The sequence below is a fragment of the Schistocerca cancellata genome, chromosome 7 (genome assembly GCF_023864275.1).
Source record: "Schistocerca cancellata isolate TAMUIC-IGC-003103 chromosome 7, iqSchCanc2.1, whole genome shotgun sequence".
NCBI lineage: Eukaryota > Metazoa > Arthropoda > Insecta > Orthoptera > Acrididae > Schistocerca > Schistocerca cancellata.
This window is the reverse complement of record NC_064632.1, coordinates 124783808-124809597: the sequence shown is the minus strand read 5'-3', so window position 1 is coordinate 124809597 and position 25790 is coordinate 124783808. Positions and strand designations below refer to the sequence as shown.

General features: G+C 38.6%; 1 protein-coding gene across 1 annotated transcript in view; it reads right to left on the bottom strand.

The window, feature by feature from the left end:
* Window positions 1–25790, bottom strand: part of LOC126092664 (dynein axonemal heavy chain 2) — a 994477-nt gene that overhangs the window by 729228 nt on the left and 239459 nt on the right. Inside the window, exon 22 of the mRNA XM_049908386.1 lies at window positions 19554–19701. Within this exon, the coding sequence (XP_049764343.1) occupies window positions 19554–19701 (148 nt within the window). The remainder of the gene's footprint in view (window positions 1–19553; window positions 19702–25790) is intronic.

The following is a 25790-nucleotide window of genomic DNA, read 5'->3' as shown; positions in this document are numbered from 1 at the left end:
CCCTCAGGTACTTGAGTGAGATGCTGGAGGAGGTCTGGTGTTAAATCGTCCCCTACAAAACCGACTTGTCTCACTTTCACCCTTTGAGGTTCTCAAAGGAAATCCTAGCAACCCTATTGAAACAGCAAATGATGTAAAATCAGGCGCACTTGTTTGTGAGGGTTGTTTGAAAGGTGTGATGTGTGTTTTGTGTTAGCCATGATTTATCTGTTCTTGTAAATCATGCATTTAGCTACCAGCACTTCTCTTTAAATTTCTTTTGAAATCTAGGAAAAATTCTCAATATTTACTGTTCCCCATTCTGAGGCTTCCCCTAGAAGGTACCTCAAAGCAAATTCGATCTTCTTGGTATGTTCCCAATTTTTTGGTAATGCTTGGTTAAATCTTTTTAAGAAATGGGTCAGATGTACCTCTCCGTCCGGCTTAAATTTATGGAATTGTCTAGATAACCCAGAATTAGCTCCTCATTGCAAATCAGCCACCGCTTCACTACTTAATACATTAGGTGAAGTTACCCTTTTTTCTACTTTATCTTGGATAAGCTTAATTTCTCTCCACAGGTTGTCCATACCCTTCCTGGTATCACTGAGTTCGGATAAAGGAATAGGCAATACATTTCCATATGTTATCCTCTCGGTAACCTTTAGATCTATAATTTCTCCAAATTCTTCCACCAAACTAATTACATTTATATCAGAGTTAGCTATTTTCTCTTTGAAATTTCTTTCTACATTATCTACCCATGTACTGACACCTGTAATTTGCGATTGATTGACTGGCATTAATTCATTATGCTTATCTACACTCTCTTTCGAAGTATTCAACCCCTGCCTTACATCATTATACTTAATATTGTACACGTTTTCAAAAGATTCTAACTTTTCAATAAGTTCGTATTCTACATTATTACATTTGTTCTCAATGTTAAGTTCTAACCTTTTCGATAAATCTTGAAAAGTGTTACTCTGTTTCTGACTAAGGTCAGCAAAGATATACAGGGTGTCCCAGCTAGCTTGTCCACCCAAAATATCTCTGGAACAATAACAGCTATTGGAAAACGACTTTCACCGGTATCAATGCAGGGCTGGGGCCCATGAATGTACATATTTGGAAACATTCTAAAACGAAAGCATATGTGTTTTTTAACACAAACTTATCTTTTTTTAAATGGACCTCCTATATTTTTTCTTCAGCAATCCATAGCATGACAAAGCACATACACAATGGCATTGATTGCATCGCAATATTTATTCCCATTACATCCCGAGATATTAAGACGCGAAGTTGACACTTGAAACACCCGACATGCGCTGCTAGTGCACGTCCTGAGGCTCAGGCGTGAACCCCATGCTGCCCGTAATCGCGATGTGATTGACATGCGTAATCAGACTTCCATACTTATCAAGAGGTCCGAAACGAATAATACGGTCTGCTGCCATCCTGCATTAACGTCGTACATTCCAGCAGGTATTTATCCCATAGGCTAGGGGTGATGCGGTTCTGTAACATATCTGTGTACCGCAACATTAGTCACAAAGTTAACTTCGCTTTTCGTTAATCCGTTACTAAAAAGATAATGCCGTTCACCGTTAAAACTTTACTTTACTGTAGATCTAGCGCAAGTGACAGTTAATCATTCACTCATAATACTAAAATTCATGTTGATGGTTTTAGTGAAATGAGCAAGTGGACTAAAAGTTTTACCGTTGTTTAGGTAAAAATGTTTTGATTTGGGAAGTTCAGGTAGGACATAGAAGATGAATGTAAACATGTTTAACCAATTAGTTTTATTATCACATAATTATCAATGTTATGTTTATCTAATGCGTTAAATGACAAATTGTTGCAAACAAATGCTTCTTAACATCACTGGGTAAAATGGCCCTTTGTAGAAACTTCCACTGTGATACCAGCACTACATACTAAACATAGCGTTCACATCTCATGCTCAAAGTGATGCCCATTGGCTTGCATACATAGGGTCACTCTGCAGATGAAGGATGTCCTACTTCGTGCTGCTGTTTCCTCTTTGATGGCTGTACAAGCATCAATAATGTGTTGCTTCATGTCCTCTAGTGTTGTTGGTTTATGTTGGTAAACAGCATCCTTCACTGCTCCCCAAAGAAAATAATCCAGTGGTGTAAGGTCCGGAGATCGGGCAGGCCACCTAACTGGGCCACCTCGTCCAATCCACCTACCAGGGAACTTACAGTTCAGAAGTCGTCGTGCTCGTAAGGCGTTATGTGCAGGGCATCCGTCATGCTGATACCACATGACCATTCTCCGGTTGAGAGGTACGGTGTCCAAGAGAACAGGAAGATTGTGTCATATAAGTCTGGAGTATTGTCTGCCATTTTGGATGCCATTTGTAAAGAAAGGTCCGATAATGGTATCTCCAATAATCCCACACCAAACATTAACTTTCCATGGACGTTGATGCTCTACCTGATGGAGCCATTTTGGACTGTCTGCGGACCAATAATGCATATTCCTCATATTGACAATTCCTTTGTTGGAGAATGATGCCTCTTCGGTAAAGAGAACATCTGCAAAAAAATTTGGATTAGTCATAAGTTTTTGTTGAGCCCACCGACAAAATGTTACCCTATTGCAGAAGTCATTTCCATGAAGATCCTGGTGTAAATGAACATGGTAAGGACGAAATTTATGATGTTTAAGAATACGCTGTGCACTTGATTTCGACACACCAACTTCACGTTCAATTTGACATGTGCTGATTTGAGGATTCACAGCTATGGTAGCGAGCACAGCAACTTCAGCACATTCATCTGTGCGTGTTCTAGGACGATGTCGAGGTCTTGGATTTAAGCTTCCTGTTTCACGTAGACGAGATGTGAGACGACCAAACATCCAGATGCGAAGGCGATGGCTTGTCAGGGAATCGTCTTCTGTACAGCCGTTCTGCTTGAACAGCATTTGGTCCACCTACAACAGGGTACAGAACAGGTATGTAGAGTAGGATAGAAAACAGACATATTAACTTAATAATCACAATGTTCGCTAACAGTACTATCAACAAACAAGCAATCTCGTAACGTATTTCCTGTCAACATACATTCTCCATAGATCAGCAGCATTTCTACCATATCTTCATGTGTGTACATTATACTGTACAGTTCCACAACACAACGTTTATTCACAATGTGTACTACCTCCGTGCCGTCACTAGATTACTCTGATGCACGACTACACTGGCAAGCGGTGTATTGCACGCCAAAGCAACAACAAATGGGATGCTCGGAGGGTGGTGGAGTACAGGAGTTTGCATGGGTCGCAAATCATAAACAAGGCGAAGTGGTAACTGTGGCAGTAGTGGGAACTACGTTGGACACTTGACTAGGTAGAGCCAGGCCCTGCGCAACAGGCACAATGGGTCATATAACGCATTAGATAAACCTTATTTTGGGTGTGCAGAATAAATAAGACAACCTGACAGGTGTACACCGATCGGTACTGGTTCATATTGTGTACGTAGATACGTAAAACGTGCAAGAGGGAAACCATTATGTGCTTATGAGAGTTGATGGAAGCAGACCGTATTATTTGTTTCGGACCTCTTGATAAGTATGGAGGTTTGATTACACATGTCAATCACATCGTGATTACGGGCAGCATGGGGTTCACGCCTGAGCCACAGGACGTGCGCTAGCAGCGCATGTCAGGTGTTTCAAGCGTCAACTTCTCATCTTAATATCTCAGGATGTAATGGGAATATTGCGATGCAATCAACGCCATTGTGTATGTGCTTTGTCATGCTATGGATTGCTGAAGAAAAAATATAGGAGGTCCATTTAAAAAAAACATAAGTTTGTGTTAAAAAGCACATATGCTTTCGTTTTAGAATGTTTCCAAATATGTACATTCATGGGCCCCAGCCCTACATTGATACCGGTGAAAGTCGTTTTCCAATAGCTGTTATTGTTCCTGAGATATTTTGGGTGGACAAGATAGCTGGGACACCCTGTATTTTATATGAGTGATCAAAGAATTTGTCAACTCATTCTTTAAATCTACTTTTAACTGCATTGAACTCAGTCTTCAAAGCACCTATGCTATCGGATAGATTACTAAATTCTTTGCTTTGAGAGTCGACTTTGGCGTTCAACAAATCTAAATTTGTCGTTTGAATTTTTAGAGTTTCACTCTGAGCACTCAAAGCTTCACTCTGGGTATTTAATGAGTTTAACTTAAGACTCTGAGCTTTGATTAAATTTATTAACTCAGCCCAGTCAGGCACTTCTTTGCTAATTTTCATGGCCATAGCTAGGTCTTCAGTTTCCCCAACCTGTTGCATATTTCCCATACTTTTATATGCCTTAGCTGTTGTGAGCATTTAAAACTAACTTTAAATATGATAATTACACAATAAAAGTTCACTCAACAGTATCTTGTACCACTTCATAATAAAGTAATCAAGTTTTGTTTCACACTCACCCGGTACAGAACTCGCATTGCGTAGGTGAGCGGATGTGAAGGCAGGTCAGCACTGGTGAACAGCAGCTGATGCCGGCGGCGTTGGATGTATGTTGGTTTCCGTGTCTGCATCCCCGCGATGTTTGTTAGAGCTGTATACTCCCCGCACTTGATCTTCGTGTTTGAATCATTCTATGCATATTTCTTTTCAGACAAATATGTCGAAATCTTCTTTGCTTTTTTATTGTTGTGAATTATTCATTTCTTCACCATTTTTCCATTTAAATTTTGCTCCACTGGGTACTTGAATATATTCCAATTTCTTGGAGTAATTCCCTTGTCTTATTATGTTTGGTTGCTATGGCAACATGTAACAGCTTCTTCTTTCATTTTTTACTTAAAATTCCTGTTTTCTCAGTCCTTTCACACAGGTTGCCACATTCTAACATTCTAATGACTTAAAGAGTGATTGTGAATCTGGGTTATATCGGTTTATACCCCCAAACTACCTTCCAATTCTTTAATAGGTGAATTACTTGGAACTTGCAGCCACTCTTCTTTACTGGCTAGCCGGCTGCTGGAAACTCTCTTGTCTTCTTCTCCATCAAATAATTCTAGGAACAGGAATTTTTAGATTCTTTCTACTCATGAAATACGTAGACATACAAAATTTACTTTTCATCAATTAATGATGTATTTGCCCTCCATACACAATAAAACTCTCACTTTCCACATAAATATGTAACTTGCTATAAATCTCTCGTACAGCCGAACGTCAGAAACAGATTGAATTACAGTTAAAAGAAAGTTTGCTTAGATACCATAACTTTTCTTAACATGAATCAGAAAAAAGAAAGTTGGCTTCGATACCATAACTTTTCTTAATATGAATCAGAAAATAAGTCTTGCCAATAGCAAGATTATGTCAAGAGTTTCCAAGAGTTCTTTTTCAACTGTCCTTGTTTTAATAACAATAGTCAATGACCCAATAGGTTCTTCCTTACACACTCACTAAAACATGTATGGATTGCTCGAAAGTACTTGTCGGTGCCGTTTGTCCACCGCGTCTACTTTCTTCCCGCGACTGATTTTAAACCGGCACACACAAATATGTAACGCACAGTAGGTAGGATTCTACCATCCAACACTCATATCCAGAATATTGTGTGTGGTCGAGATGGTAGAAGGCCCAGTGGTTCTAGAATTTACACAGAAATTCTCGAGCACTACAAATGGTACTATCACAATACTACATAATGGATCTGATTTCAGACACTTACTGTTACAACACTTAAGTATTAGATACTTCTTAAGATGAATTAAGAATCCTGGAGTGGAATTAGCAGTAATGTGGTCAACAGTGCTACCATCTTGGACCTCCTAGAACTAAAGATTCATTCAGTGTTAAAAGATATCTAGGTCACTGTAAGCACCCGTTTCATCTCACTGCATTACCCAATGTGGCTGCACCTTTTTGAACAAATCAGGGCCTGGACTTGGTGTTGATTGAAAAGTGGTCATTCAAACAAAAATTTACATAAATTGTCAGTGTGCTATACCTTCAATAATAGATAAACAGCATAACATTTCATGTAGATAAGCATGTGAATTAAACATGTGCAAAATGAATACTGGACATATCATTGCTCTAACCCAAATGATCTTGTTTCTTTCACATACTGTTCATATTTCACTACTGCTGGCCCTAATTCAATTTGGCAAATAAGCCTAATGTCACAAAATTTTTCCTATTCTTATTTTCCTTGATTACATGCATCATTTCTGTAGTCCTGCATTTCCAAACAGCAGCAGTCACTGTTCATGTTAATTTTCTGGTGCATTAATTGATTATAGTTTTTTTTTTGTCTGTAGCCAGACCATACAGTCATTTAGGCACAATATTTCAGCAGTTCATCTGGTCACCATCTTCAGGTGAGAATGCTGCTTGCTAAATCTCACCACAGTTGATTCCTACTATGAACAGGAGACCTTTTGTACACCTTGGCGAACCAAAGCACCTGTGACAGAAATTGTCACTGTTGACCAATACTGCAAAGTGAGGGTTCAGCACCCCTGTGGTGAAAACTGGCAGAAACAATGAATCACTATGAAGTATATGCCTCTGAAGACCAAGTGAAAGGCCATTGCTTTTTAATTTTCAATGATACACAATTCCATATTTTACTTCAAAGATAACATATGTCTCTATAATATTATCAGCCAGTCTAATTTCAGTTAATTCCTTTAAAACTTAGTCTCAATAGAGAGATTCGGGAGTAACTACCAGTTTCTCATCATACATCACTCTTTGTCCCTCAGTTAGACAAGGTTCTACCACAGCTGATTTCTCAGGTTGTAATAATTGTGTGTAATGATGGTGCTCAACACATGTCTTGAAAGTAGAGAGCACTGGAGCAAGTCAGAATTAATGGCTCCTATTTACCTTCATTATTTGCTTGGAAACTAGTACAGTGATAACACCAATTTTGAATGTATTGTGCATAATGCTGTTGAGATCTTACTCGTCACTGAACTAGTCAACATATTCTGATATGGTAAAATGCTCTGTCCTGTTTCCTAAGTCAATGAGGAAGGACTTTTTTATTTTGAAAATTATTATGACTTAGTTCTTGCCCTTAGTGTATTAAGAAAGCAAACACAATGTGATGTTAGTTCTGGCCATATACTGGACTTCACAAAATGAGACAATAAACTAATGAAATTTCCTCTAAAGATCAGGGTACAATATAGTCCTGCGGTGTTGGGAAAAAGAGAAATGTCAGATGGAAATCCACAAGAATTACTTTCTCCAGAACCTGAAACACATACCCCTTTTTAAAAATAAAAACCATGTTTGGAAATACTCCATGCAAGTGATGACACAGCAATCCAGACTTCCAATAACTGACATCACACTTGCATTAAGAGACACTGCTACACAACATTCATTAGCTATTGCACAGTGCATGGCAGATAGTACTTTGTAGCAATATTAACAATATTATGAGAAAAACAGATGGCTTCTCACCATGTACTGGAGTCTTTTCATTGCACCACTCTGCAACTCAACATCTGCACTATGTGGTGAGTAGTGATCTATCCTTTTCATAATATTGTCATTATTCCATCCTTGATTTTTCACTTTTTGTAGCAATATTAGCTATTTTCTGTCCTACTTAAATTTTATAATGATCAAAAGAAAAATAACTGCCTATTTGCCTCTACCCTAATCTCTCTTACCCTGTTCTCATTACCCCTATGCGTGACATATGTTGATGGCAGCAGGAAAGTCACGATATTCCTCAAATACAGGAACCCTAAATTTACCCAAATTTACCCAACAGGCTTCCTGAGAAATACATTGTCTTTGTTCCAAGAATTCCCATTTAACCTTTGTGGTCTGGCCTTTATTCTTTGGCTTTGAGAATTCTCAATTTTTTAATGTCATTACAGTAGGTTGGAAACTGTCTTGGTTGGAAGAAAACCATAAAAATATATTTTTGGACCTGTTATTTCAGGGACATGAGAGCCCTGCAAGGTCATAACGGTACAGTCACCAACAAACCTTATGCCATGAGAATTGTATTGATAAAAACATTTTTGCTCTCAGTGACATAAAAACACCTTACACTGGGAAGACATTGAATGAGGTCTTGACTCCATATCGAAAATGCCACACTTTTAGCATTTTCCATGGCTAGCAATACAATCTGGTCATGAGCTCCAAGATTTTGGGTTTTAATTTCATTTGAAAGTGGAAATACCTTCTTTCTTTCAAAAAGAAATGGAAGATTCCACTCCTTATCACTGCTATCTTGAAACTGAATTTCTTCAGATTCTGGAGAATAAGTGGAACTAATCTGTTGATAACTGGTATAGGGATTGTGTCATTTTTTATTTGTTTGGCCTGTAAATTCCTTCAATTCTTCAAGAATATGACCCCCCCCCCCCTCTTCCATGCACATGCACACACACTCATCAGTTTCTCATTTGGTGTATCAAAATAAGATGAAAATCCTCCAGGAGTAACACCAGTATCTTCTTATCTTTCAACTTTTTTGCCATGGCTTGCCATTCATACAAAAACAAGAAGTTATAGGCATAAAAATCTTCAACATTTTGTACTTTTAAACAATTATTAGCATAAATAGGCTTGCCACAAAATGAGGAAAAAATATGAAGACCAGATTATCACAATAAAACACTTAGTATAACCTGTTTCAAACTAGACACAACCAAATAGGTTGAGGATTGTGCATCCTGAGATTCAAACTGCTCTGGAGCCACAGATAAAGTGTCCATGAAAGTTCTGCAATGTGTCAACAATGTACCGAACTAAGAATAAACAGGGTTTCAATGCTAAGCAGGGTCTGAAATAACAGAGAATATTATATGTTCCTTTTTATGCAATTTCCTTCACAGCTGCACTGCACTTTCCCAGAACTCTTCCTAGAAATCTATGTCTTCCATTTACTTTCCCTAACACTGATCTTACATGATCATCCCATTCACATCACTTCTCACTACCCCTGAATGAAGGTACTCTCATGAACGCATATATAGGGAAATCAGACCGCTTTCATTGTAAAGACAGTCCAATTGCAAAAATTTTATCATTGAATTATTGAAGTATTCATAATGAAGTTCCCAAATTTACTGCTCTCCAGGAAAGTTCTCAACATCCAATTTTTTTGGGACTGTGTGCTGTCTAAAACCCCAAGTAAAAAGCTCTGAGATATTTACTGAGTCTTGGGATGTTTACTGGAAAGACAGATCAGATGCCATGGGTGGGGGGGGGGGGGTGTTCATTGCATTTAACAAAAATATTGTCTCTACTGAGGTTGAAAGTGAGTGTGATAGTGAAGTTATCTGGTCACATGTAACAGCCCTACGTGAAACCAACTTAATTGTTGGATATTTTTACCGAACACCCGACCCTGCTGTGACCGTTCTAGAGCCATTCAAAGAAAGTCTATTGTCAGTTGTACATAAATACCCAGATCATGTAAAACTAGTTGGTGGTGACTTTAACCTACTAAGTAGAGACTAGGACATATATGGTTTCATTGCAGGGGTACAGACAGACAGTCTTGTAAAGTACTTTTGAACATGTTTTCCGAAAACTGTCTCGAGCAGCTAGTTCGGCAGCCTAGATGCAATGGAAGTATCTTGGACCTTGTAGCTGCAAATAGGTCTGCCCTTGTCGATGGCATCAGTAAAGAAATGGGGAGAAGTGATCATGATGTCATCATAGTGACAATGGTTATCAAAGTTAATAAATCAGTCAAGAGGGCTAGGAGAGTGTCTCTGCTACAAAGAGCAGATAAGCAGTTGTTAGCATCTCACTTAGACAATGAACAGCAATCACTTAATTCCAGAATGATGACCACAGACGAATTATGGGCGAATTTTAAACTGATTGTAAATTCTACTGTTGACAAGTATGTGCCTAGTAAGCAGATTAAGGATGGAAAGACCCACCATGGTTTAATAATGAAATTTGGAAAATGCTGACGAAGCAAAGGCTGTTGCACTCTCAGTTCAAAGGAGGACGCACAAATGATAACAGGTAAAGATGTCTATGAGAAGATCTATGTGTGAAACATACAACAGGTACCACCGTCATACCTTGGCTAAAGATTTGGCAGAGAACCTGAAAAAATTATCGTCCTAAGTAAAATCTCTAAGAGGGTCTAAGGCTTCCATAGCAGTCACTCATTGATCAGCACGGTTTGGCAGTAGAAGATAGCAACAGGAATGCCAAAGTATTAAACCCCTCATTTAGGAAACTGTTCATCCAGGAGAATCGTAAAAAAGATACTGTTGTTCAACCATTGAACAGAGTCCCTTATGGATGACACAGTAATAAGCGTCCCTGCCATAGAGAAAGAACTGAAAGAGTTGAAAACAAATAAGTCACCAGGTCTGGATGGAATTCCAGTTTGGTTTTACAAAGAGTTCTCTACGTCACTGGCCCCTTACTTAGTTTGGATTTATAGTGAGTCTCTCAACCAGTGCACAGTACCATGCAAGAAGTGCAGGTGACTCCTGTATATAAGAAGGGTAAAAAAAACAGACCTGCAAAATTACAGATCAATATCCTCAACATTGGTTTGCTGCAGAATTCTAGAGAATATTCTGAGTTTGAATATAATAAATTTCCTAGAGAACGAAAAGCTCATGTCCATGTATCAGCACAGCTTTAGAAAGCACCTCTCATGCAAAACCCAGCTTGCTCTTTTCTCACGCGATATACTGCAAACTATGGATGAATGGCAACAGGCAGATTCCATATTTCCAGATTCCCAAAAAGCGTTAGACATGGTACCCCACTGCACACCGTTAACATAGGTATGAGCATTCGGATTAGGCTCCCAGATATGTGACTGGCTCGGAGACTTCTTAAGTAATAGGACTCAGTATGTTGTCCTCAATATTGAGTATTCATTGGAGGCAGGGGTAACATCAGGAGTGCCCCAGGGAAGTGTAATAGGACCACTGATATTTTCTACATACATAAATCATCTGGCAGACAGGGTGGCTAGCAATCTGCAGTTGTTCACTGATGATACTGTGGTGTACAGAAAGGTGTCAAAGAAAGTGACTGTAGGTTATGCAAGATGACCTAGACAAAATTTCTAGTTCATCTGATGAATCACAGCTGGCTCTTAATGTATAAAAATGTAAGTTAATGTGGATCAATAGGAAAAACAAACCCATAATGTTCAGATACAGCAGTAGCAGTGTCCTGCTTGACATAATCACATTGTTTAAACATCTGGGCATAATGTTGTGATGCTAAATGAAATGGAATGGAATGAGCATGTGAGGATTGTGGTAGGGAAGGTGAATGGTCATTGGGAAAATTTAGGAAAGTGTGGTTCATCTGTAAAGGAGACTCCTCGTAGGGTGCTAGTGTGACCTATTCTTGAGTACTGCACAAGTGTTTGGGGTCCACACCAGGGCAGATTGAAAGATGACATTGAAGCAATTCAAAGGCAAGCTGCTAGATTTGTTACCAGTTGGTTTGATCTGCATGCAAGTGTTACGGATACCTTTCGGGAGCTCAATTGAGAATCCCAGGAGGAAAGAAGACATTCATTTCGAAGAACACTACTGAGAACTTTTACAGAACTGGCACACAAAGCTGACTGCAGAATGATCCAACTGCCACCAACATACACTTCACATAGCAACCACAAAGACAAGACGCGAGAAATTAAGCCTCATACGGAGACATATAAATAGTCATTTTTTCCTACTCTATCTGTGAGTGGAACAGGAAAGTAAGTGACTAGTTGTGATAAAGGGTACCCTCCACCATAGTGTACAGTGGCTTGTGGAGTATTATGTAGATGTATATGAATGCCTTATATGATGTAATACGCACAAGATGTCCTCCACTAATTTTCCTTTTCTTTACTGTAAGCATTATCTTGCACTTATCCATATTTACAGAGAAGGGTATTTATTACACCAAGTGGAAACTTTGTTCAAATTTTTCTGTACTTTATGATGAACCATTTAAATATTGAGAACATTGGAAGTCTTGTTATGCCTTCTTGGAGCACAACAATGCTGCTGTCATTTCTGTTGAATATTCACCATCCATTAAATTGTAAAGAGATTTACTAATCCAATATTCATTTAGTCAAACATGTATATGCAAAGTTTAGTAGTTGACAATGTGATAAATAGTGGGATGCCTCTCAAAAATCTGGACAGACGGAATCTACCTGGTCCCCTGTATTGTAATTTTTGTGTGATACTTTTTTCTTTGAGAGAAATTTCACTTTTCCTCCAGAAAGGTCAATTTTTGAGCTCAGAATATGCTCTTGCAGCCTGCAGCAGACACACATCAATGATATTGGCCTGTACTTTTGTGCATCTGACCTTTTACCCTGTTCTCTTATCCAGTTTTGTGGAACCATTTGTTTTGCAAGATATTCTTGATAAATATGAGCAATGGAAGTGGTGGAAATTGCATATCATAGTCAGTGTAAAGTGTGACTGGAGTCTCATCAAGGCCCAGTACATTGTTAACTTTAAATAGTCTTTAATTGTTTTTTAAACATTGGGGTGCTCATTTCAACATCTCTTATTAGTGAATCTGTGAGGTAGTCAAACATTGCCACATTTTTATCCTCACGTGTAAATAAAATTTTAAATTTGGAATCAAAAATATCTGATTTATGGCAGTTGTCTTTAATTTCAAAATCCGACATAGCCACGAGGGGCTGAATTGAAATTTTGGGTCCATTCATTGACTTTATGTAGGACCAGCAATTCCTAGGATTGTCTGACAAATCTCTTGCCAGGAACTGGAAGTTAAAATTCTTGTAACCAGAGTGTGGCATTCTTGGTTTTCACAACATCCTACAAAAGTACCAATGAACTGAGGTGAGTCTTTGCCATCTTTCATTGCTTCTGATCCAGTATCTGTTTTCTCTTCCCAGCAACTATTCAATTTTTCTTTTACTTTTTGTCTTCAGCATCTTTCTTCTAATCAAGATATAGAGTCAAAGTTAACAATGTTGTAAATTCAATGTTTCACTCTGTTACTCCTGCTTCTAATGGAAACCATTTAGTCACACAATGTCTCTTAAAATTGTAAGTAAAGAAATAATTAAAGAAAAGGTTTCATTATTCACTCATCATGTTCAGTATATTCTTTCACAGAGGAGTGCCTTCAGGTATGTGGAATAATTCAAGGTATGTGTACTCAAGGGGTAAAAAAACAAACACTAGTAGTAATGTAGAATAATGAAATTTTGGGAATACATTTGTCTAGGTATCATATTTAAGTGGTCAGTGTAGATCACAGGTTAATGTAAGTGTGAGAAAAGCCATTGCAAATGTGAAATGCTAGTACATTAATAACCTGGGTAACTGTAAGAATGTCGAATGCAAGTATACAAACATGCCTGCATCATTTTGTCATACAGGTGCTGATGTCAATTTAGGGGACTGTGTTCCCTGATTGTTGTACTTGGTTAGTCAATACAGGGATGGTAAATGTTACTTGTTGATAATGGTGGAGCTGTCATCCAATGATGTCCCATACATGGTCAACTGTGAACAGATATGGTGATCCGAGCAGGCCAAGGCAATGTGTCAACAGACTGTACAGCTTGTTGGTTTAGACTGTAGTATGTGGGCAAGCATTGCCCTGTTTGAAAATAGCCCCTGAATGCTGTTCGTGAATGGCAGCATAACAGCCTGACGTACAAATTTGCAATCAGGGTGCTTGGGGTAACCAAGAGAATGCCCCTGCCATCATACAAAATCATACCTCAGATCATAATCCGAGGTGAAGGTCCAGTGTGTCTAGGTGGTGGACAGGTTGGCTGCAGGTACTCAACTGTCCTCCTTGTAACCAACACATGGCCATCACTGTCATGGAGGCAGAACTGGTTCTTATCTGGAAACACAACAAACCCCCACTCTGCCCTCCAATGAGCTCTCACTTAACACTACTGAGTCACAACAAGTGGAGGTTTGGATTCAATGGAATGCGCACTTCAGGGCATCTGACTCAGAGCTGTCTTGATACAACCAATTTGTAACAGTTCATTGTGTGACTGTGGTGTCAACTGCTGCTCGAACTGCAGTATGCACAGTGCATCACAGACGAACTGTAGTGCATCACAGTCATATGCTGAACACGATAATCCTCTCTGTCTGTAGTGCCATGTGCCTGTTCGGAGTCCAGTCTTCTTATGACCATGATCTTCCCATAACCACCACTGTCAGCAATCGTATACAGTGGCTACATTCCTGCCAAGTCTGCAATACTGCGGAAGGAACATCCAGCTTCTCACAGCCCTATTCCATGATCTCGTTCAAACTCGGTGAGCTGTTGATAATGTCATCTTTCTCATCTTAAAGGCATTTTTGAGCAACATCAACTCACGAAGTAGCCAGCAAGGCATGTTATATAACGGTTGTACAAAGGCAAATTCAAGTGAAACTGATTTCAATCATGAGCAACAAATAAGTTAAGGGGATAACGTATTAGTAAGTGAGTGTAAAAATTCCAAGATCTTTGTAGTGGTGTCAGTAACATGTGCTATTATTCACTTTACTCACAATTATTATTGCTCACTTTTAATGAGTCAATGCTTTATTTACTTTAAGTACATTCTCCTAAAAGATAATTCTGTAAGACAACAGCATGAAAGAATTTAAAATAAATCAGCTGACTGTCTTTCTGAATGATACAATAACATTTCTTTCCAAGTATGAAACATGTCATCTTATCTTCTTGTTTCATTTACTTACGTATTAATTCCATTTTACTCTTTTACCTAGCTACACTCTACTCTTATCTCTATTTTTGCAAATGGGGTACATTACTGTGTATTTCCAGAATTGTGGGTCAGGGGAGACTTACTGGACAGGTTGAGCGGAAAGATATTTTGAATTAATGATTGATAGCAAAGACAGTTCATGGATGGTCCAATTAAATCACCAGAAAAAAGTTAATACTGTAAAAATTGTGGGAATAAACAAAGCAATGAAAAGACCAGGCTGGAATATCAACAATACTCACTGTAAAGATGATGCGTATTGCAGACAGGCACAGCAAAAAGGCTGTTACACAATGAGCTTTCAGTCAAAGCCTTCTTCAGAAACACAAACATTCACAGAAGCAAGCACAACTCACACATGCATTACTGCTCATGCACGCATGACAGCTAGCTCTGGCCAGAGTGGCCATGTGTGCATGATGTGTGCTTGCTTGTGTGAATGTGTATGTGTGTATCTTGTGTGTTTCCTTTCTGAAGTGCAACTCAACAGGTCATCTTTATGGTGAATAGGAATCTATCTTTCCCATAATATTGTTGAGAATAAATAAATACTTCTAAAATATAAGTGTTGGATCATAGCATAAGAATACCCTTAACAAAACATTCCACATGGTTATAAAACAATTTAAAGAAATGTTACCACTTTTACTGGGAATGCTAGATATTACTTTCAAATTGTAGCTAAATATAAAGGGTTATTCATAAGTATGTCCAGGGTTTCAGAAAACACCTGCATGAAAATCACAAGACATAAACAAAACTGAAGCATATCAATGAAGAAAGCAACTCTGCAAGTTTATAACACACATTACAGCCATTTGATATGGTACAACTTGTGACGTGGCGATCACCAATATGGTAATCAAACTCTTGCAGTACACATCCCATCACGTCATGGTTGATATCAGCAACTGCATCAAAATGATGTCATTGATAATGATGTCTTCAGTGTGATGTCATGTGTTTAGGGTGAATTACAGCATATGATGTCACAAAGGTTAAGGAAGATCAAAGCGTGCTGTAGCCCTCATAGCCACAATACTCTTATAATAGAAATCTGTTGTGGCCTGATGACTTTTTGTATCCTTGTTGGGGGGCAGCACTTATAGTTGTGTATGCTGAAGTAGTGTGAAGTAGTGGAGACTTGTGGAGATTTTAAAACAATTACCATGGTCTCAGTGACGCAAAATATATATATAGTTATAATAGAAGGAAACATTCCATGAAGGAAAAATATACCTAAAAACAAAGATGATGTGACTTACCAAATGAAAGTGCTGGCAGGTCGACAGACACACAAACGAACACAAACATACACACAAAATTCAAGCTTTCGCAACAAACTGTTGCCTCATCAGGAAAGAAGGAAGGAGAGGGAAAGACGAAAGGATGTGGGTTTTAAGGGAGAGGGTAAGGAGTCATTCCAGTCCCGGGAGCGGAAAGCCTTACCTTATGGGGAAAAAAGGACGGGTATACACTCGCACACACACACATATCCATCCACACATATACAGACACAAGCAGACATATAAATAAGGTAAGTCTTTCCGCTCCCGGGATTGGAATGACTCCTTACCCTCTCCTTATAACCCATATCCTTTTGTCTTTCCTTCTCCTTCCCTCTTTCCTGACGAGGCAACCGTTGGTTGCGAAAGCTAGAATTTTGTGTGTATGTTTGTGTTTGTTTGTGTGTCTATCGACCTGCCAGTGCTTTTGTTTGGTAAGTCTCATCATCTTTCTTTTTAAGTATATATATATATTTCCTTGCTGCAGTGAAGTGCCGATTTTTCTGGATCGAATTTCATTCAGATAAGAGTGTTCACCATAAATGGTAATGCTAGTGGAACAGGATTTGATAAAGGAAATTTAAGGTGATTGGGTGAAATGTACTATAAACAGTCAAGCTTGCTCTAAGTTTACCATACTTAATGGATTTAAGAGAGTATTGTGACTAATTGGTCAGTTCATATAATGTAATTGGACATATAAAAATCTACTCACCAAGTGGTGGCAGGAGAACACACATATAAAGGAATTTAAATTTGCAAACTTTTTGGAACCAGTGGCTACTTTTTCTGGTAGAAAAGGTTGAAGGAGAAGGAAGAGGGGTGAAGGAAAAGGACTGGTGAGGTTTAGAAAACGTAGAGAGATTGGAAAGGTCGCCCAGAATTCCAGGTCAGGGGAGACTTACAGGACAGGATGAGCAGAAAGACATTCCTTCTTATCCCATCTGGTAAGTCTCCCCTGACCCATATAGTAAATCTCCCCTGACGGGGGATTTTTTCAGAACTCTTTCTATTTCCTAATCCTCTCCAGTCCTTTTCCTTCATGCCTCTTCCTTCAGTTCCAAACTTCTGACAAAAGGATCCAATGACTTCAAATGCTTGCATGTTTCCATAATTTTTACACTTTTTTTTTCCTCCTGCCACAGCTTAGTGAGTAGATTTTTTATCCATCCAATTACATTTTCAAAGCTTGATTATTTTTGCTGACTTGTTAGAAGATAGATATACACTTACTCATTTATAAGGGATGGCATACATAATGGTACAGAATTTCTGCACATCATCTATTGTTATTTAATCATGTAATAATACTCATTGGTTGAATGGCATGAAAATTATTTCAAAGATTAACATAAAAAGGCCCTCACATGCGCAAAATTTATTGTGCAATACTGATTATTGTGCAATGATTTTAACTGCCTGAGAATAGTACTGACGATTTGTGCAATATAATGAAGGAGACTGCAGAACTTTAAAAATATTGAATCTCATTCAATATATTTTTCCAGTATGTTCTACCATGTAAGGGTGATATTGTGCTCGACAATTCCTGCTTAGATTTTGTTAATTGCAGACAATCAAACAACTTTTACAATAACATCATAGAAATTTGAATATATCAGGAAAGATAGATGAAATGAATCATCTGTTGAAGTGCAGTCAGGGGAGTGGTTTGATTATGTATTTAATACTTATTTGGTGATTAGTTGTACAGAAATTTGACAAATGTGTTTAAGTGCAGGGAAATAACACTGCAACTGCTTATTTGTTTGTTTCGGTAGCCTGAATTATTTACTGAAAAAATACGTAACACCACTACCAGTCCTTTACAATAATGTGTCACTATTTCTGGTTTTAGATTGCTTCCAGGATTACAGGAAGTGAAATCCGATCAGTACATAAACAGCATTTTTTCTGTGTACATAAAGTGAAATGAAGTTCACTAATTCGCTGATAGATTCCTCATTCATTCCTAAAAAATTGTGATAGTTATCTGGCTCTGCTGCAAGCTCTATTAGCATGTTAGTATGGGCAGGTGTAGCACTTCCTATTGCTCTTCTTTTTGCAACTTGTATCAACTGCTATTACAAGAAATGTGAAGTCTACTTCATCAAACATTGACATGTTCTCTACAAAGTCACTGTCCCAAGCATAAATACTGTGCAATAATATTGTTACTGTGCAATAATATTGTTCCATTCTTAGCCTTGCACTTTTGCACAATGACATAATATTATTACGAAATAAATACTGAGCATGTGAGGGCCCTTTAAGAAGGACATTTATTAATCACGATTCTATCAAGAACCAATACCTCGCCATCCCTTTCAACCTTCATGGCCAACAGTTCTGGCCAGCCTGGTTTCTTTGCAGCACATAGGCAGCCAGTCTCACAAAATGTGTAATACCACCTATGAATTGTTTCATCTGCTGGTATTTTTACTTGATATTTGGCTTGAAATAGTCACTGAACCATTGCAACTAACATTTAGCGAATTGAAGGACACAAATTGCAGACATCACCCCATTATATGCCATGTCTTCACACACCTGCCCCCTAGCGGTGTACTCAGTATGCCCAGCATGCATTACGAATTGAAACTTGCAGAGCTTCTCTATCCAGTGATATGTCTCATTTTTCCGTACTTTTGTAGGGTATTTATGAATAACCTCAAATTTCCAGGAAGATAAGAAAAGATACTTCCATTCCATTATAAAATACAACAGAAATAATGGAAGGAATAAAGGTGCCCTCTCACCGGTTAGAACAAGACTGAAATCCTTGCTAAGCTTTAAAACAACAAACCTCCTGGGAGGTTACACACACACACACACTCACACGCACACGCACACGCGCACACACACACACACACACACACACACACGCACACACACACACACACACACACACACACACACACACACAAGCTCATATTGTCCTTTTGCAAGGTACATTATCCCTGTGATGCAGCTCAACTGGTAGCAGTGTCAGGCCAATTTAGCTGGTTTGGACAATGTGATGGGCAATGTGATACAAGTGTGTGTTTTTGTTAGTTACTGTGGCAAAGGACATTGTCAAAAAGCCTACGAATTATTCAAATCTTGTTTATGTGACTGTCAACTGGTTAACACATTAACTAGACAATGAGCAGTTATCTTTACTGCTATTGCAATTTTCACTCCATCCAGGGCTTTCAGGTATCATATAAAATACTAAAGAAGCAATTTTTGTTATGGCACAAGCTCCTGATAAGTCCTTTTTGTGCTGGCAACAGTATTCCACAAGAATGATAACACAGTCTGTTGGACTCTAAACTATGTATTCAATGTGCTTAATTAATAACGTGGAAATCTTCAAGCTAAGTGAAAGAAAGCAAATAACTTTAAATCCAACTTAGTCTCATTAAAATTGATAATCCCAACTGAGATATGGGAAATACCATTCACTATCCAAGTGGTCCAAACAAAAATGCTTTTTTGATATGAAGCAGAATAGCACACACATAAATTGTTTTTCTCTTACCTGCTAATGTCAGCGTCAAATGCCTCTGCTGAGCGTTTGTCATTTTCATAATGACTTATAAACAAATCTTTGTCAAGAGACCACACTGATTTATAAACATTCCAATGATTCACGTATTCATAGAGATGGTTTATGTTGGTCTCAACCTCTATATTGCAGAATTATGACAAATATAATTAATGCAATGAAAATGATTGAGTAAAATTTAAATCTATGACTTACAAAACAACTGTATTATTAAATAAAAATCAGAGACAAAAACCTATTTTAGTGCAGTAAGTCCTGAAAGCAAGAAAAAAATAAATGGATTCACTGCCAAGTGCATAGTGTAGAATGATATTCTCTCTCTCTTTCTCTCTAGGCAATTATTAACACTTATATCATACCTCCAATGTTTCTACACAAATAATGACTAGAGAAGACAAATCATTTTTTTTATAAATTGGTATATGTTGCAAAAATTAATAAGATGCTTAAAGTTAAATTTGTAGAAAAGTAGAGCAGCTTCATGTTTGTCTATGTAAGTGTCACACTCAAATCATAATCATGATCACAACATAACGATCATTTGACTTTTTTTTGTGTATGTGAAAAATCACACATTATATCACTATATAGTCCATGTTAAAAAAAACTGCATGTTTTTCAACAATTACATCCATTTAAGGACATACTCACGTTTAATCAACCATGACTGTTTCAAAAATATGAAAAGTTTTTACAAATTCCACTACCAATCAGAAAATTTGTTGACTACTTAAATTATTTAATTAGTAACATGTTCGAGGTTAGATTTCATGATCAGGCTGCAGTGGCAGTATAACAACATTTAACACAAGTGCACACAGATATTAAACTTTTTTTTGTAGTCTTGGCATGAGCTGTGGTCATTCTGTGGAAAAAGAGAATGCAGTGACAGTGTATGTATGCAAGTGTTGTTTATTCTTTAGTTTTTCTTTGTTGCTATATTGTATCAGAGATATCACTTACTCACATTTCTGTATGCTACACTTGTTTATGCTGGAAATAAATATCTTGTTGTAAGACTCAACATTTATTAGCGACTCCAATATGATCGACTCAACATTTATTAGCAACTCCAATATGATCATGCACTGGACACAATGAGACTAGTAAGAAACAACCATGCCACACAACACAATAAAGACTCAACTGCACCACCTGACAAGTTTAAGCAATTCTGTCAGCTACAGCTTGTGCATAAACCCCTCGCACTGCAACGTAAAGGTGTAACAGTCGCACAGCTTGTTTCTTTCATGATTTACATAGAATATGAGACTTTACCAAGGGCAGCAGCAACAACAGCAGATAAGGAGCCTGCAAGCATGGTAGTCAGCTGCACTGCAGTGAAGCCACCTCCATTCTGGCAACAAAATCCCGTGCTTTTGTTTGCAAGGCGGAGAGCCACTTTGTTCTGGCACATGTTATAGCAGACAAGACCAAATACTGTTACATCACTGCAACACTTAATGAAGAGATGGCCACTAATATGAAGAACATCCTAGATGCGACACCAGCTACAGAGTGGTATACAGCACTTAAAAGTGTACTGATCAAGTGCATGTCAGTCATAAACCAAGAGATTAGAGAAGTCACTGCGGACAGAAGAACTAGGCAATCACTCACCATTGCAGTTGCTATCTCATCTGCCAACACTGAAAACTAATGCAGTCACTGATGATATTCTGAGAAATATTTGGTTGTCGCACAAAAGATACACAATGTGTGCATGGGAGAATTGGATGTGCTTACACAGACAGCTGATTGCACTGTTGAGATGTATCCATCTGCTAGAGTAGACGCTGTCGACCCACAACCAGATAATATCACCATGGCGATGTTTGCGTCACTTTAAGCACAGTTAGCAAAACTTACTACACAAGTTGCAGTTTTCAAGCAAGCACCAGCCAACCACGATGCCATTACTCAACAAGGAGTACAATTGTTAGCCATTAGTTACAAAATTATGTTGCTACCACAGATGGCTTGGTACAGCTGCAAGGAAGTGAAGTGCATCATGCTGAATGGGAAATGCAACTGTAAGTCAGTAATGATGGTGATTGACTCTCCAAATGACAGCCATCGGCTTTCTGGGACTGCACAATACATGAAACAGCCATTCTTGGTGGACACAAGAGCAGATGAGTCTATTTTCATGGCCAGCCACCAACCTCATCATAGTCGTGACAACTACCATCATTTTGCTCCCAGCAACTCCACCATACAAATGTACAGACAGGTAACGTTAGCCTTCACCTTTTGTCTCCACAACAGATGTGAATGGTAGTTTATAGTTGGTCATGTGGTGCACCCGATACTAGGAGAGGACTTTTTATCATTTTTTGGGCTGCTCCCAGATCTTCACCACTGTCGTCTTCTGGACACGATGAGCAGACTAAGCAGCCATGATCTATTTTGCCACAGTGATTGTGCTGGGGTATGACTGATAACAGGAGATTCACCAAATATTAACTTTTTGGGCAGTTTCCAGAAATTACGCAACAGTCACTCATGCATGCACAAGTGCAATATAATAGAGTGCATCACATACTGACAACACCACGCATGCCAATTCATTCATTAATGACAATGTCTGAAACTCAATAGGTTCAAAGCAGCGAAACAACTGTTTACCTTCATGCTGGTGCAAGGAATCTGCTGACTATCTGGTAGCAGCTGGGCTTTGCCTCTTCATGAAGTGTCAAAGAAAAGTAATGGGTGGTGACCCAGCAGTGATTATCGTCTACTTAACAGTCGGACTATACCTGACTGATACCTCTGTCCATTTCAGAGGCAGAATAACTAGAACATTTACACCAACTTTTTGGCCATCTTTACATGTACGGCTTGCTCATTCACCTAGCAAAGTGAGTCTTTGGAGCAATAGAGATGCAGTTCCTGGGCTACACAATTAACACCCACAGAATATGGTCTTCACAGGAGAGTATCAAGGCAATAGTCAATCATCCACAGCCGGCAACAAAATGTGAGTTACCATGGTTCCTGGGAATCATGAACTTTTATCGCTCCTTTGCTCGAAACCATGTGCTCTTAGCTCTTAGCAATATTATTAAACTAGTTCGTACAAGGGCCACATAAATCTGGTGACAAAGTAGTGTGGACAAATGAAGCTAGCAGCTTTTGCTAAAGTGAAATTCATTATCGCAAATGTTACATGTTGGAACATCCAGTTTCTCAAGCACCTTTCATGGTCGACACTTCCATGACAGCAGTGCGTGCAGTACTGCAATAATGGATGAATCAATGCTGGCAGCCGTTGACACTCTACCAACATCATACACATCAACAGCAAAAAGAACATGCCGACCTACATTCGATCTTCCTTCCAAAAGATCATGAGCTTCTTGGATTATGAAGCACTCACAGCAGCACAACAACTAAATCCAGAGCTACAGGAGATTTTGGCAAAATCTCCTGGTCTACAAAAGCGGCATATCCAGGTACCAACAGAAAACGCATGGATACACTGTGATGTGTCATCACTAAGAGTATGGCCTTCTTTCTTCCAACTAGCCATCGCTTCACTGCATCAACTGTCACACTCTCACATCCAGGGATCCACATCACCACCAAACTGATCAAACAAGATTTTGTGTGGCCAAGTTTATGTGCAGAATGCAATAGTTATGATTTTCAACGCACCGCCTGCCAACATAATAAAATTACTCAACATGTCCATGCACTGCTCGGTGTATTTATGCCTTCTAATCAACAATTTGAACACATCCATCTGGATACAATAGAACCTGTACCACCACCTGAAGGGTTTACCTATTGTTTTACTGAAGTTAATTGATTTATACACTGGCCAGTGGTTTTCCCCATGGCAGATATCTCACCAAAGATAATAGTTACCATCTTTTTCCATGTGTGGATCGCCCATTTCAGGGTTCCTCTAATGTATCAGCACATATCAGAGTAGACAATTTGATTCATATCTGTCCAAGGCTCTCACTGCACTACTGGGCACAAAGAGGATTAGAACCACAGTGTACCACCCATCAGCAAATGGACTGGTGGAATGCCTACATCATGAGGTGAAAATACCATTACATTGTCACAGATAGCGGCACTGGACATAACTGCTCCTCACTGCTCTACTGTGCATCCACACATCTATAAAGGACAGTTTAGGAACCACAGCAGCCAAGCTGATGTATGGAGTACCAATTCATGTATCCTGTGAATTAACTGGCAGAAGTAAAGCGGTGAGGATGGGGCGTGAGTCATGCTTGGGTAGCTCAGTTGGTAGAGCACTTGCCCGCGAAAGGCAAAGGTCCCGAGTTCGAGTCTCGGTCTGGCACACAGTTTTAATCTGCCAGGAAGTTTCGTATCAGCGCACACTCAGCTGTAGAGTGAAAATTTCATTCTAGTATCCTGTGAATTCTTCGGCAGCACTACAAGTGATGTTACTGAAGCATCAAACTTTGTTACTAAGCTGTGGTCGAGCATACGGAAACTGTATCTGGCAGCAAGTTGAATACAACAATATTGCCATTCATTTGTTTTTGGTGAGTTGTCAATATGCAAGCAGGTTACTATCCAGCAAGATGCCGTGCATAAACCTTTACAGCCAATTAAACATGGACCCAACATGTGCTCAGCTGAGGTGATAAGCAGTTTAAGTTACACTGTGGAGGACTCCCAACTACAATTTCAGACAATAGGTTAAAACTCCTTTACTCTGCTACCTCCACCAGTTTGGGCAAAGCACCTGGACAATCCAACATGGACATGTCAGCCCTATTGCCAACTCCACATCCCAGCACTGGTGCACCGCAACCACTGTCAAGCAATGATGCCGGTGACACATCAAAGACTGAAACAAAGCAAGTTGTTGCGCCATTGTCATTTGCAATTCAACCGATGCTGCAATTAATGTTGGAGGGGAATGCTGTAGTGACAGTGAAAAATATCATGATGCGAAGTGTTCAGAGTCTGAGATGTTGAAATGCATGTTATTCATTGTTGGCATAACTGCTAGTTTTGTTTATTCTTTGGTTTTCCATTGGTTTCTATTTTGCATCCATAACTTCATAAAAGGCATCTCTTTGTATGCTGGTCTGCTGTTCATTTTCTTGTGACTATCCTCCCACAACAACAAAAGGAGTGAGTATTTTAAAAAATTTCATATGAACATCAGACCAACAAAGAGACATTGTTGTTGGTAGGTTATCCTTCTTGTTCTCCACAGGATGATCACAGCACATGCCGAGTCTACACGAAGAAACTTTTATATTTTTATGCACTTGTGTTAAACACTTTTATACAGTCGCAGTAGACTGATGATGAATTCTAACCTTGAAATGTGTTGCTAATTAAGCAATTTAAAAAGTCAACAAATTTTGTGATTGATAGTGATATTTGTTAACACCTTTTCAAACACTGATTTATAGTAATGAAAAAGACAATAGCATACCAAAACAAAATAGCTATACACAATATTGCAGTGTGATAATTATTCCTAAACTTAGTTTTGTACAAGAAATAAAAAATGGAAAATCCAGGATGGAATGAAACAATATTATAAAAAGGAAGGTTACTACTCATCATAAAGCAGAAATGCTGAGTTGCAGATAGGCACAATAGAAAGACTGTCACAAATATAGCTTTCAGCCTGTAAGGCCTTCGTCAAAATTAGATGACAGGCATACTCATACACATTTTCATGCAAACACAACGCACACACACATGACTGCAGTCTCAGGCAATTGAGGCCACTTTGCAACTCAGCATCTTCGCTATATGGTGAGTAACAACCTTCCTTTTGTAGAAAAAAGTGTAATTTGGAGGATCCGTAAGTTCTTAACTCTCATCTAAACATTAGCTCTTCAGATTCTTCTAGTCCTGAACTTTTCTGCCTCACACTCCATTGGGCATCAACTGTCAGGAACACTTTTAAAATATGAGAAATTTAAGTTGCTCCACAATTTGAACTCCAGATTAGACTCTTTATCTTCCCACAAACTACACAAAGGACAAAGATGTTTAACTTTAAGATATTAGAGGAAGAAAGCAGTACTCCATCTCTAATACAGATCATTCAAGTACGTATGAGTTTCAAATAAATATAACAAACTGAATTCCACTCTGTCAAGAATCCATAGAATTCCCCAGAAAGAGTGTCACTCATGGTTTTTCAACCTCTTTCTCAAATGTGTGTCCAACTGCGCACAGCAGATCTTCTGAGTGATA